This window comes from Leucoraja erinacea, chromosome 2, assembly GCF_028641065.1.
Source record: "Leucoraja erinacea ecotype New England chromosome 2, Leri_hhj_1, whole genome shotgun sequence".
Classification (NCBI taxonomy): domain Eukaryota; kingdom Metazoa; phylum Chordata; class Chondrichthyes; order Rajiformes; family Rajidae; genus Leucoraja; species Leucoraja erinaceus.
The window spans coordinates 23,862,416-23,875,202 of NC_073378.1; the positions used below are offsets into that span (position 1 = coordinate 23,862,416).

The 12,787-nt window shown below is 48.4% G+C and overlaps 1 protein-coding gene across 4 annotated transcripts in view; it reads right to left on the reverse strand.

Annotated features, from left to right (window-relative positions):
• Window positions 1–12,264, reverse strand: part of LOC129707751 (alpha-2,8-sialyltransferase 8F-like) — a 95,837-nt gene extending 83,573 nt beyond the window's left edge. For all 4 annotated transcript variants that reach the window (XM_055653020.1, XM_055653047.1, XM_055653029.1 and 1 more), the window contains exon 1: window positions 11,414–12,264. In XM_055653020.1, coding sequence (XP_055508995.1) covers window positions 11,414–11,511 — 98 coding nt within the window. In that variant the 5' untranslated portion in view covers window positions 11,512–12,264. The remainder of the gene's footprint in view (window positions 1–11,413) is intronic.
• Between the last annotated feature and the right edge of the window lie 523 nt (window positions 12,265–12,787).

A 12,787-nucleotide genomic window follows, 5' to 3' on the forward strand; every position in this document is an offset into this window, starting at 1 on the left:
CCGCCCATTGCACCGGCGCGGGGGCTTTGCACTGTCTTCACGTCGGAGCTAGTGCCAGTCACCGGAGACGTCAGGACCAACGGGACACCGACCCCCAGGCCCACTGCAAGCACGGAGATCCCAGAGACCCACAGCCAGCAGCAGCCCAGCCCCATTCCAATTCCAGAGGAACACGCTCCCCGTAGGGATCGAAGCTGATGGTGTGCAAGGTGCGTCTTGGTCTTGAGGTTGCGGATGAGGGGGCGCAGCTCGGGCTGTGACGTCTCCGGCCACCCCCCTGTACAGGAGCTGAGACTGGGAACTGTGGGGTTGTTTGCAGTTGCAGAGGGAGGGGGCAAGGGCGGTACAGTTCCCAGTCTCAGCTCCATTCCAGGGGGGTGACCGGAGACGTCAGGACCAACGGGACACCGACTGCAAGCACGGAGATCCCAGAGACTCACAGCCAGCAGCAACTCTAGCCCAGCCCCGCTCCAACTCCAGAGGAACCCGGGTTGCGGATGAGGGGGCGCAGCTCGGGCTGTGGGCGAAGTGCCACTTGTCGCTGTAGCGGCGCATCGGGGAGCGGGTTCCTGTTGGTCCTGACGTCTCCGGCCACCCCCCTGGACAGGAGCTGAGAGACGTCAGGACCACCAGAAGCCGCTCCCCGATGGGCCGCTACAGCGACAAGTGGCAGTTTGCCCACAGCCCGAGCTGCGCCCCCTCATCGGGACACCGACCCCCAGGCCCACTGCAAGCACGGAGATCCCAGAGACTCACAGCCAGCAACAACTCTAGCCCAGCCCCGCTCCAACTCCAGAGGAACCCGGGTTGCGGATGAGGGGGCGCAGCTCGGGCTGCGGGCGAACTGCCACTTGTCGCCGTAGCGGCCCATCGGGCAGCGGATTCCTCTGGAGTTGGAGGGACAGGAAGACACAGCGGCTTTTGAGAATGGTGGGCAATCACTTCCAAAGTTCTGCCCACACAGTCAGTACACCTCTCCTACACTTGTCTCCCGCACTAAGATTATCTCGCAGAGAATGATCCCAGCCTAACCCTCCCTATTCTCTCCTATTCTGCAAGAAAAACCTACATTGAAGACTCAAACTCGCGATCGAGTAACTGCCGGGATCGAGGCGCAAACTCGCGACCTTACGGATACGAGCCGAGCACTCTACCACTGAGCCAGCCGTTAAAATCTACGCTAAAAATCTTCCATTCCGAAAACCGAAAAATTCTGAATTACGAAAAGTGTCTGGTCCCAAGGCTTTCGGATAAAAGGTTGTGCACCTGTATTTCTAAGTACAATGACAATAAAGGCTTATTATTATTATTATCTTTCAAGATATGTCTCAGCTCGGCTTGGCAACACCTCTCGCCAGCACAGGACATTGCATAAGCACAAAGAGCTGGAGTAACTCAGCAAGTCAGACACAGCATCTGTAAAGGGAATGGATGGGCAATGTTTCGGGTTGGGACCCTTCTGCAGACTCCAAGCAAGTCCCTCACCACCCCACTGATTGCATTTGCGCTTCATGCAGCCGCAGAAAAGCAGCCAACATAATCAAGGAACATTCACACCCCCAACATTCCCTCTTCTCCCTTCTCTTGTTGAATTGAATATACAAAATGTTGAAAGCATGTACAATCATATTCAAGAAAATATTCATCCTCCCTGTTAGAAATGAACCCCGTAAGCCAAGGAGATATTCCTGATTTCCCAATCTACCTTGTTGCAACCACAACATTTTCTTTTATCTGCAATTTCTCTATTGCTGTAACACTATATTTTACACTCCATGTTCTTTCTCATTTTCCACTACATAACATCTGTCCCTGCGTCAGCTCATCTGTCGTTCACCCATGTCGCTGTAAATTCCAGACATGACTTTTCCAGAGCATCATAGAATAGTACACCTCCACTGCACTCTGAAAAATACCTACGTAGAACTCTTAAGTCTGTTGAATATATCTCAATCATTGTCGCTGATAAGGGTCAATAAAACCTTGGAGATTGGAATGTCACAACACAGATATTCCGGGAATGAACAATTTGTCCATCAAACCATATAAGCATATAACAATTACAGCATGGAAACAGGTCATCTCGACCTTTCTAGTCCGTGCCGAACACGTATTCTCCCCTAGTCCCATATACCTGCGCTCAGACCATAACCCTCCATTCCTTTCCCGTCCATATAACCATCCAATTTATTTTTAAATGATAAAATCGAACCTGCCTCCACCACCTTCACTGGAAGCTCATTCCACACAGCCACCACTCTCTGAGTAAAGAAGTTCCCCCTCATGTTACTCCTAAACTTATGTCCCTTAATTCTCATGTCATGTCCCCTTGTTTGAACCTTCCCTACTCTCAGTAGGAAAAGCTTATCCACGTCAACTCTGTCTATCCCTCTCATCATTTTAAAGACCACTATCAAGTCCCCCCTTAACCTTCTGCGCTCCAAAGAATAAAGCCCTAACTTGTTCAACCTTTCTCTGTAACTTAGTTGCAGAAACCCAGGCAACATTCTACTAAATCTCCTCTGTACTCTCTCTATTTTGTTGACATCCTTCCTATAATTAGGCGACCAAAATTGTACACCATACTCCAGAATTGGCCTCACCAATGCCTTGTACAATTTTAACATTACATCCCAACTTCTATACTCAATGCTCTGATTTATAAAGGCCAGCACACCAAAAGCTTTCTTTACCACCCTATGTACATGAGATTCCACTTCCAGGGAAACGTGCACAGTTATTCCCAGATCCCTCTGTTCACCTGCATTCTTCAAATCCCTACCATTTACCATGTACGTCCTATTTTGATTTGTCCTGCCAAGATGTAGCACCTCACACTTATTAGCATTAAACTCCATCTGCCATATTTCAGCTCACTCTTCCAACTGGCATAAATCTCTCTGTAGACCTTGAAAATCTACTTCATTATCCACAACCCCACCTATCTTAGTATCATCTGCATACTTACTAATCCAATTTACCACACCATCATCCAGATCATTGATGTACATAACAAACAACAGTGGACCCAACACAGATCCCTGGGGCACCCCACTAGTCACTGGCCTCCAACCTGACAACAGCCATCCACCATTACTCTCTGGCATCTCCCATTCAGCCACTGTTGAATCCATCTTGCTACTCCACCATTAATACCCAACCATTGAACCTTCTTAACCAACCTTCCATGAGGAACCTTGTCAAAGGCCTTACTGAAGTCCATATATACAACATCCACTGATGATGTATATATGTTTTACCCTCATCAATTTCCCGAGTAACCTCTTCAAAACATTCAAGAAGATTAGTCAAACATGACCTTCCAGGCACAAATCCATGTTGACTGTTCCTAATCAGACCCTGTTTATCCAGATGCTTATATATATTATCTCTAAGTATCCTTTCCATTAATTTGCCCACCACTGACGTCAAACTAAGTATCTCTAAGTATCCTTTCCATTAATTTGCCCACCACTGATGTCAAACTAACAGGTCAAATAGCTAGGTTTACTCTTAGACCCCTTTTTAAACAATGGAACAACATCAGAAGGTTATGGGGGGACTTGATAGAGGTTTTTAAAATGATGAGAGGGATAGACAGAGTTGACGCGGAAAAGCTTTTCCCACTGAGAGTAGGGAAGATTCAAACAAGGGGACATGACTTGAGAATTAAGGGACATAAGTTTAGGGGTAACATGAGGGGGAACTTCTTTACTCAGAGAGTGGTAGCTGTGTGGAATGAGCTTCCAGTGAAGGTGGTGGACGCAGGTTCGTTTTTATCATTTAAATATAAATTGGATAGTTATATGGACGGTAAAGGAATGGAAGGTTATGGTCTGAGCGCAGGTATATGGGACTAGGGGAGAATACGTGTTCGGCACGGACTAGAAGGGTCGAGATGGCCTGTTTCCGTGCCGTACCTGTTATATGCGCAGTACGCCAATCCTCCAGTACTATTCCCGTTTCTAATGACATTTGAAATATTTCTGTCATAGCCCCCGCTATTTCTACACTAACTTCCCTCAATGTCCTAGGGAATATCCTGTCCGGACCTGGAGACTTATCCACTTTTATATTTCTCAAAAGTGTCAGTACTTCCTCTTCTTTGAAGCTCATAGTTTCCATAGCTACTCTACTTGTTTCCCTTACCTCACATAATTCAATATCCTTCTCGTTGGTGAATACTGAAGAAAAGAAATTGTTCAATATCTCCCCCATCTCTTTTGGCTCTGCAGATAGCTGTCCACTCTATATCTCTAAAAGCAGATGGGGGGGGGAGGCAGGGGGGGGGGGAGAGGGAGGGGGGGAGGCACGCGGGTCGACGGGGGGGGAGGCAGATACGGAGGGGGGCGACGGGAGGTAGGGAGACGGGAGATAGGACTGAGCGGGAGAGATAGAAGAGACAGAGAGAGACGAGAGAGGGACAAGTATAATAGACATCGAGAGAGACAGCATAGATATACCACAGAGAGACAGAGAGAGGACGATAGAGAGACGCCGAGATAGATGAGAAGAGATAGTAGATAAGAGTTGAGAGAGACCGAAGGGAGTGTGGAGAGGGAAGGGAGAGAGACATGAGATGAGCAGAGGAGCAGAGAAAAGGGAATGGAGAGGCGAGGAGATACAGAGAGCGAGACAGCGAGAGAGATAGCGAGAGGAAGAGAGAGACGAGCTTCGCCAGAGAGCGACGGCAGCGAGTGCCAGAGAGAGAGATAGATGAGGAGAGAGGAGCGTAGGGAGGAGAGACCGGGAGCGATAGAGGGACCTCGAGGGAGAATATACCGAGGGAGGGGAGAGGACATGACAGGATGAGGGAGAGGGACCAGAGGGAGGAGGATCGGGGCCGAGAGGGAGAGAGAGAGGGAGAGGAAGAAAGAGAGAGAGGGAAAGAGAGAGAGAGAGTAAGAGAGAGAGAGGAGGAGAGGAGACTGAGAGGAGGAGGACCAGAGAGTGAGGAGCGGAGAGGAGGACAGAAGATTTGAGGTGAGATGAGCGCTGCGGAGGACAGATGATGAGAGAGGAGAGAGTATGACACAGAGAGAGAGAGAGAGGAACCGAGAGAGAGAGAGAGGACCTGGAGACCGAAGAGAGGAGCGTTCTATAGGAGATCGAGAGGACCGAGGCGAGGAAGCCGAGAGGCCCCTAGTCGGGCCTGCGGGGGTTGTTCCGAGTTTCGGTTATAGAGAGAGAGTCTAGAGAGGACCGAGGAGCGGAGGCGCGGAGAGCAGGTTCAAGTGAGAGGAGAGAGGATGGATGCGGTTGGAAGAAGAAGAGAGAAGGAGTACGAGCGGGCAGAGCAGATGAGTGGAACAGAGAGAGAGGGCGGCGAGTAGACGCTCATTTAGGGGAAGAGAGGGGCGAGGGCGAGAGGAGGGGAGGGAGGGGGGACGCTCCGTATCTCCTCCGCCTCGTTCTCTCTCGGTCGCCTCGCATCTCTCGCTCATTTCGCTTCGGACATGCCTCGCTCGCTCTATAGGGCTCTCGAAGACCTGGATCGCGGCCGCTCGAGGTGGGCCCTCGAGGCTGACTTCGCTCGCTCGCTCTCTCTCCTCTCGTTGGAGGCCATGAGTCCGAGGAGAGGAATGTTCCCTGGGAGGAGAAGATGGAGATGAGGAGGGGCCGCCAGAAAGATAGGCCCCCGGCACGAGAGAGAGAGAGAGAGGGTTCTTCGCTGTAGAGGCTTTTGGATTTAGGAGATTTGGAGAGACGGGTGGACAGAGAGAGAGGAGAGGGGGGGGACAGAAGAGACGAGGGAGGGGGGGGGAAGAGAGAGAGAGAGGGGGGGGGAGAGGGAGAGTCTTTTTGAGGGGAGAGTGAGAGAGGGAGGTTGCGGGATGAGCGGGAGAGCGGGAAGGTTTTTGAGGAGGAGGGAGAGGGAGAGGAGCGAGGGAGGGAGAGGACGGAAGGGACGAGTTTTTGGCGCGCGAGGGAGAGAGAGAGGGGAGGAGTTGAGGTTTGTTGGGAGAGGTGGGGGAGGAGAAGGACGAGGAGTGGTGAGGGTGGCGGAGAGCGAGGGAGGAGGGAGAGAGAGCGGCGGAGAGAGATGAGGGAGAGAGAGAGGGAGAGTTGAGAGGGAGAGAGAGGGTTGAGATGAGGGAGGGAGAGAGGGGGACCGACGAGATGGGAGGGGGGGGGGGGAGGAGTTGGTGAGAGAGAGGGAGAGAGAGGGAGAAGGAGTTTTTGAGAGAGAGTCGGGAGAGAGAGGGGAGAGAGACGGGAGAGAGAGGGAGAGAGAGTGGGTGAGTGTTTGAGGGAGGCAGAGAGAGAGCGAGGACAGAGCGGAGAGAGGACAAGGAGAGAAGAGGAGAGGACACCAGAGAGAGAGAGAGGGGGCCTCTCTCCTCGCTCTCGCCGCTGCCGCGGAGGCCCGGAGAGATTTCTGAGACCTTGCGAGAGGGCTGAGGGAGAGCGCGCAGAGCTCTGAGAGGAAGTGGAGCGAGGCCCTCCCCTCCGCGCTCCCCCCGCGCGCCCCTCGCGGAAGCCGCCTCTGAGGCCTCTGCGCGAGGGAGCGCAGAGGCCAGACCGAGAGCGAGAGCTTCAGCCCGCGAGCTGCTCGCTCTACTCTCCCCGCGAGAGCTATCCAGCTCCGCGGGAGGACTCGAGCCGCCTCTCTCTCGACACTTCCCAGCCCGACGCGCTCGGAGAGAGGCTGACACAGATCGCTGCGCCAGGCCGCCAGCGCGGCCCGAGCTAGCACCGCGAGCCTAGCGCCTGCAGCGCGCCGCGCCGACCGAGAGCGCCGAGTTCCCCGACCGCGAGAGAGAGAGGATGAGGAAAGAGAGAGAGGAGGACACAGAGAGAGAGCCGCCGAGAGAGGCAGAGACGAGAAGAGCAGAGGACAGAGAGGAGAGAGAGGACTAGAGACAGAGCGAGAGAGAGAGAGGACAGCGACAGAGAGAGCGAGCCGAGGACAGCGACGAGAGAGAGAGCGAGGAGGAATAGAAGAGGCGAGCCGAGGAAGAAGCGCTCTCGAGATAGAGGACACGACGAGGAGAGAGGGGGGACAGAGAGGAGAGAGAGGATACAGAGAGAGGAGAGAGAGAGGAGGACAGAGAGAGAGAGAGAGAGGACAGAGAGAAAAAGAGACAGAGAGAGAGAGAGAGAAAAAGAGACAGAGAGAGACTTTGCACACAATGTTAATACACCATGTGCAATATATGCATAGTAACATTTATGTATTTATTTGTTTTTATATATATACATATTGCACGTAGTATTATTAACATTGTGTGCAAAGTCCACAGTAAGATAGCAGGTCAACCAAAAATATGAAAAAGTTGATGAATATTCTTGCTTGTGGTTGCTGAAAAGTTGGCAACTTGAACCTTCACCTTCATTCAGCAAAGCCAATTTACCAACAGTTCTTCTAAATCTCTGGCTTTCTCCTCATGAAGTCACCAATCAGCAAGACTAAGGAGATGATTGCTGGCCTCTGGAGGGGTAAAGACACATACGTGTGGAGAGGGTCATCAGCTTCAGGATGGTGGCTGTTCATATCTACTGCAGATCAGTGCTGGGCCAGCACATCAGTACATTAAGGGTTTCGGCCCGAAACGTTGCCTACCTCCTTCGCTCCATAGATGCTGCTGCACCCGCTGAGTTTCTCCAGCATTTCTGTGTACCATCAGTACAATCACACAGGAAGTCCCTACTTCCTCAGCATATTGAGGAGATTTGGCATGTCGATGAATATTCTATTAAACTTTGACAGATGTACAGTAGAGAAGGATCTGGGTATTCGCATCACAGCCTGGTTTGGCAACTAACACGCGCGTGAACCAAGGAAACAGCAGAAAGTGATAGACCGCCCGGTCCATCACAAGTCATGACCTCGTCACCATCAAAGGGATCTGTAGGAAGCACTGCCTCAAAAAGCAGCCAATTTGATCAAAGTCCATATCACCCTGGCAATGGTCTCACTTCACTGCTGTCATCAGGAAGATGGTACAGGACCTTGAAAACAGTAACCTTTGGGTTCAAGAACAGCTTCTTCATAGCAACCATCAGGCTTTTGAACACTACACAACATTAACCTCAGCAACTATGGCCGTCTTTGTTTGTACCTCAGATGTCCGTTTTTGCACTATTTATAGTTTACCTGATATACCGGGTTATTAATTTACCTTAGTTTTGATTGGTTGTACGTTGTTCCGTCAATTGTTTACAGGCCGTGTTTAGCGCCAGGTAAATCAAAAGGTAATTGGTCCATTGTCAGTATATGGGGGCCAATTAAAAACAGCGTGACGCACTTGACGCAGACTTGAACAACTACCGCCCCTTTCTCACCACTGCTGCTATTCTGACCATCTTCCTTTCACCAACCCAAAGCCCACTCACTCCAGTGCGGTCAGGCAGCAATGTCGGAGGAAAGGAGGCGGTTGGGGTAACGTGGGTCGCGGGGACCCTCCTTCCGCCTGAGCATCAAACTTCCTTGTTCTTTTGTCGAGATACCCTTTTTTCTCTCAGCCTGAGAGTCCAGGGGTGGGGGGTAACTAAGGAGGGTATGAAAAGATACAGAACAAATCAGAGCTGGCACCGATGACTTAGGAGGGTGGAGCCCACAATGGTCCATTGTGGGCTGTGGATGAAGGGATACAAACTGTGAAACCGGCAGGACGACTAGAGTGGGTACGGGACAGAGTGAGAGGGAGTGCAAGGGTTACTTGAAATTAGAGAAATTAATTCCGAAAACTGCCCAAGCGAAATATAAATCCTCCAGCAGGTAGTTTATTTATTAAAGTAACTTCTTTTCATTTCGTAACTTAATGTCATTTCCACATTTGTTGTTATCAATTTCCCAAACTTGTTTTCTCATGACCAGCAATCACATTTAAAAAAATATTTTATTCAGTTTTATTTGCATTGATTCACACCCTAAACTTTACCCTTCTCATTTAGGGCTTTGGTTTATTTGTCGTCTTCTAACTAGCGATTCACCTTTGTGATATTGGGTGTTTTCCGTTTCCCCCAGTTTGATAGTCAATTCCTTATTTTTTTTTTTTGACTTGTGCCTTTGATTTGTTCTTTTTTTCCTTTTTTTTTTTGTACTGTATACTCCGTGTTCCCATGAATGCACAACATCTCATAGGTTATTGACTCATCCAATAAAACTTACGTAATAAAATAAAAGCCAGCTCTCCCTTAAGGGGTCACTGTGCTTTCAAAAAAATGCTCATATAATTTGATTGTGTTAACGTGAAAAAATAAAACCGAAAACCATGTCCATCCTTCCCCACATTTCCCCACCTACTTCTCGCCCCCCCCAAACTGGAATGGAAGGTTGTGTCCGAATGAGAGTTTGGCTATGCACATCCAACGGGTGTCTCATGAATAGCTGGAACAGGAGGAGACAAACCTCATGTGGGGTTGCACAAGGTATGTACAAGAAAAGTTTGGTAAACAGAACCTCGCCACGAAAGAAGAAAAACCGCTATGTTCTCCCACCTATTTACCGAACAAAGTTGTCCCGACAATTTTTTTTTTGGACATGGCAACGATGTTTATAGGGAAAAAGAAGATGGTTAATCACCGCCTGGGAAAAGAACGAACAAACAATTTTTTCAAGAGGAAACATTAACTGATGGGTTGCACAAAACGTTGAAAAGAGAGGATGGCCTGCATTACGAGAACAAATAGAAACCCAGGAGTCTGAGCTATAGAACCCACCTCATGGGTAGGGGGAGAAGAAGTTTTGAGTAGGAGGGCGCAGTTAGGGGAAGCCTGCTGGGATTCCAGTTTTGGAAATGTGCAGGATTCGAATAAAAATCAAATAAGAAGAAACAGATCCGGAGGAGAGGCTATTGAGTGATGTTGTTGAAAATCTCCCGAGAGTTGATCCTGATCTTCAGGAAAGGTAATGAGTAGGGTCGGAACCATCCTTTCTAAAAAGTTGCAGTAAATATACCCTGAGGGGGATATTCTTTATAAGAGGGTCATTACTGATTAAGAATGATTTTTTGAGGATTTATTTTTAATTATAGATTTTTTTCTCTTGCCATAAAGGGAGGTCTGGGAACCCCTGCTTCAGGTACAATCAATCCTAAATAAACCAAAATAAAAAACTGGGTCGCTTCTTCTCGGGGAAGGAGTAAATGGGAACCGGCAGGGGTCCCCTCTCCAGTTCTCACTTAAATTATGGAGGCGGAACGCATGAAAAAAAAATCCAAAAACCAAACTGCATTAGAGAGTCAAGTGATGGCAGGATGAGCTGCCGGAGGAGGTCGTTGAGGCAGGTACTATCTATCGCAACGTTAAATAAACATTTAGACAGGTTCATGGATAACGCAAGCGCAGGCTAGTGGAACGACTGTAGATGGGACCTGTTGGCCCATGTGGGCAATTTGGGGAAACAGAACCTGTTTTCCATGCCATAAGACTCAATGATCTATTTCTATTGTTTTCTTTTTCTTGTCTTGCTTACTTCCTTCTCATAATATAAAACTAGAGGTTGTGCATAGAATGGATTACGGTATTACATAGTTGGCACCTAAAATTAGGTTCCACTGTACTGTTTTGTACTTTATTAACTTCTAATAAAATAAACAAAACAAAAAAAAACAAAAACAAACAAAAAAAAAGACTCAATGATCGATGTTTGTGTTGCATTAATCTTTTAATACTAGGCTCAAGGATCACCTATATTCTTTGGCACCTACATTCGCAGGTACCTTGGCACCCTTAGCCCATCTTTAATTCTCTAATTATCATTATCTCCGCCGTTTTCTGCAATCGACCCTGATAACATGCATCTAAAATCCGAGGGACTGAGCGTTAATTTATCAAGATGTCAATGTCTCCTCATTTACAATTCCTGTGATGCCTGAAACAATGGGTGCATTTTTGAATAAAGGCAACTGGAGAACGGCAGATGTCGGGTTGACATAAAAACTACAAAGTCCTGTAGTAATTCGGCGCCAAGGTGCCCACTGAGTTACTCCAGCACTTTGTGTCTTTTTCAAATATAGTCAGGCAATGAAGTAAACGTTGCTGTGTTTACTGACTCCGTGATAGTTTAGTTTAGAGACACAGCGCGGAAACAGGCCCTTCGGCCCACCAAGTCTGCACTGAACAGTAATCCCCGCACGTTAACACTACCCTAGGGACATATTTTTACATTCGCCTACACATCTGTACGTCTTTGGAGCAAAAACTCCTTGATCTTATCATATATATACTCCACAGAGGGACAGGATCACACGCTTCAAAAATAATATTGAGCTTTGCGAAAGGAATAATTAAAGTTTCCAATGAATAAGAACAAACAGTCAATACGTCCCCTCCACAATGTCTTCCTCATGGGGAAATTGAAACCAAATCACCCCCACGCACCTATTGTTTCATAGTAAAATATGGCTATTCTAATTTACTTTCAAATTATTTGCATGCTTGAAAACAAAAAGAATACAAATCGTACCTGGCATAATTCGCCTTCTCTTTTATCAACCAGGTGACAGAGTAACAGCAAAATAAAGAAGCCAGCAGGACAAGGAAACGGCGTGTCTTCCGTCCCATCGTTGGTCTTGTGAAGGTTAGAGAAAGGAACTCTAAATCCAATCCTGTCCCTCTGTGGAGTATATATGATGATGACAAGATCAAGGAGTTTACTGGGCTCCAGCGTCCACTCGTGTCCACTTTACTCCCTTCGTAGTAAATACACGAAGTGATACCGCCCTCTGATCTGGTAGGTACTCTCTCGTATTGCGTTCAAAGGCGAAATTAGTGTCTGGTTCACCTGCGCCTTCATCGAGTCACTGTGTGTGACACCGACATTTTTTTCCACCAGCAATGAAAACCGACACCGCTGCTGTAAATACTCAGCAGGTCATTGTTTGGGGAAGGAAAGCGAGAATAACGTTCCAGAGTTGCCTTTCTGTTTAATCACAATCGGGAGGAAAAGAAGTTGGTTAAACAGCAAAACAAGGGAAAGGGCGTGTCCAGGGCTGTCTCTGACAGCATGCATAACCCGCACTAAAACATCGTCTGCCCATTACTCTCCAGAAATGCAGTCTGACTCGTCGAGTGCCACTTGCAGTTTGTTCTTTGCCTGGGCGAAAAAAAACTATTAACCAGGTTGTGTGGGAAGGAACAGCAGATGCTGAATGATACCGAAGATAGACACAAAAATGCTGGAGTAACCCAGCGGGACAGGCAGCATCTCTGGTGAAAAATAATGAGTGGCGTTTCGGGGTCGAGACCCTTCTTCTGACTGAGAGTCAGGGGGAAGGGGAAACTAGAAGTTTTGAAAGGTTCAGAACCAATCAGCCTTGTCCCCTTGACTCCCTTCACAATAAATACACGTTGAATGTGAAAATCCACCCACAAGCCTTTTGGATAAGCAAATGGATGTGGATATTGCACAGAAGGAGGAGCTTTTAAACCCCCTGTCACACGGTACGAGTCCACCCTCCATTGATTCAGGTTCAGATTCAGATTCAAACTTTATTGTCATTGTGCGGTGTACAGTACAGAGACAACGAAATGCAGTTAGCATCTCCCCAGAAGAGCGACATAGAATACAAGCAATAAATAAATATACGTAAATACAGTTGTTGTAGTGCAATTTTTTCTGGGTGAAGGAGTGTCGGGGGGGGGGGGGGGGAGGGGAGTGACTGGCAGTCACCGAGGTACGGTTAAGTAATGTAATAGCCGCAGGGAAGAAGCTGTCCTGGACCTGCTGGTCCGGCAATGGAGAGACCTGTAGCACCTCCCGGATGGTAGGAGGGTAAACAGTCTGTGGTTGGGGTGAGAGCAGTCCTTGACGATGCTGAGCGCCCTTCGTAGACAACGC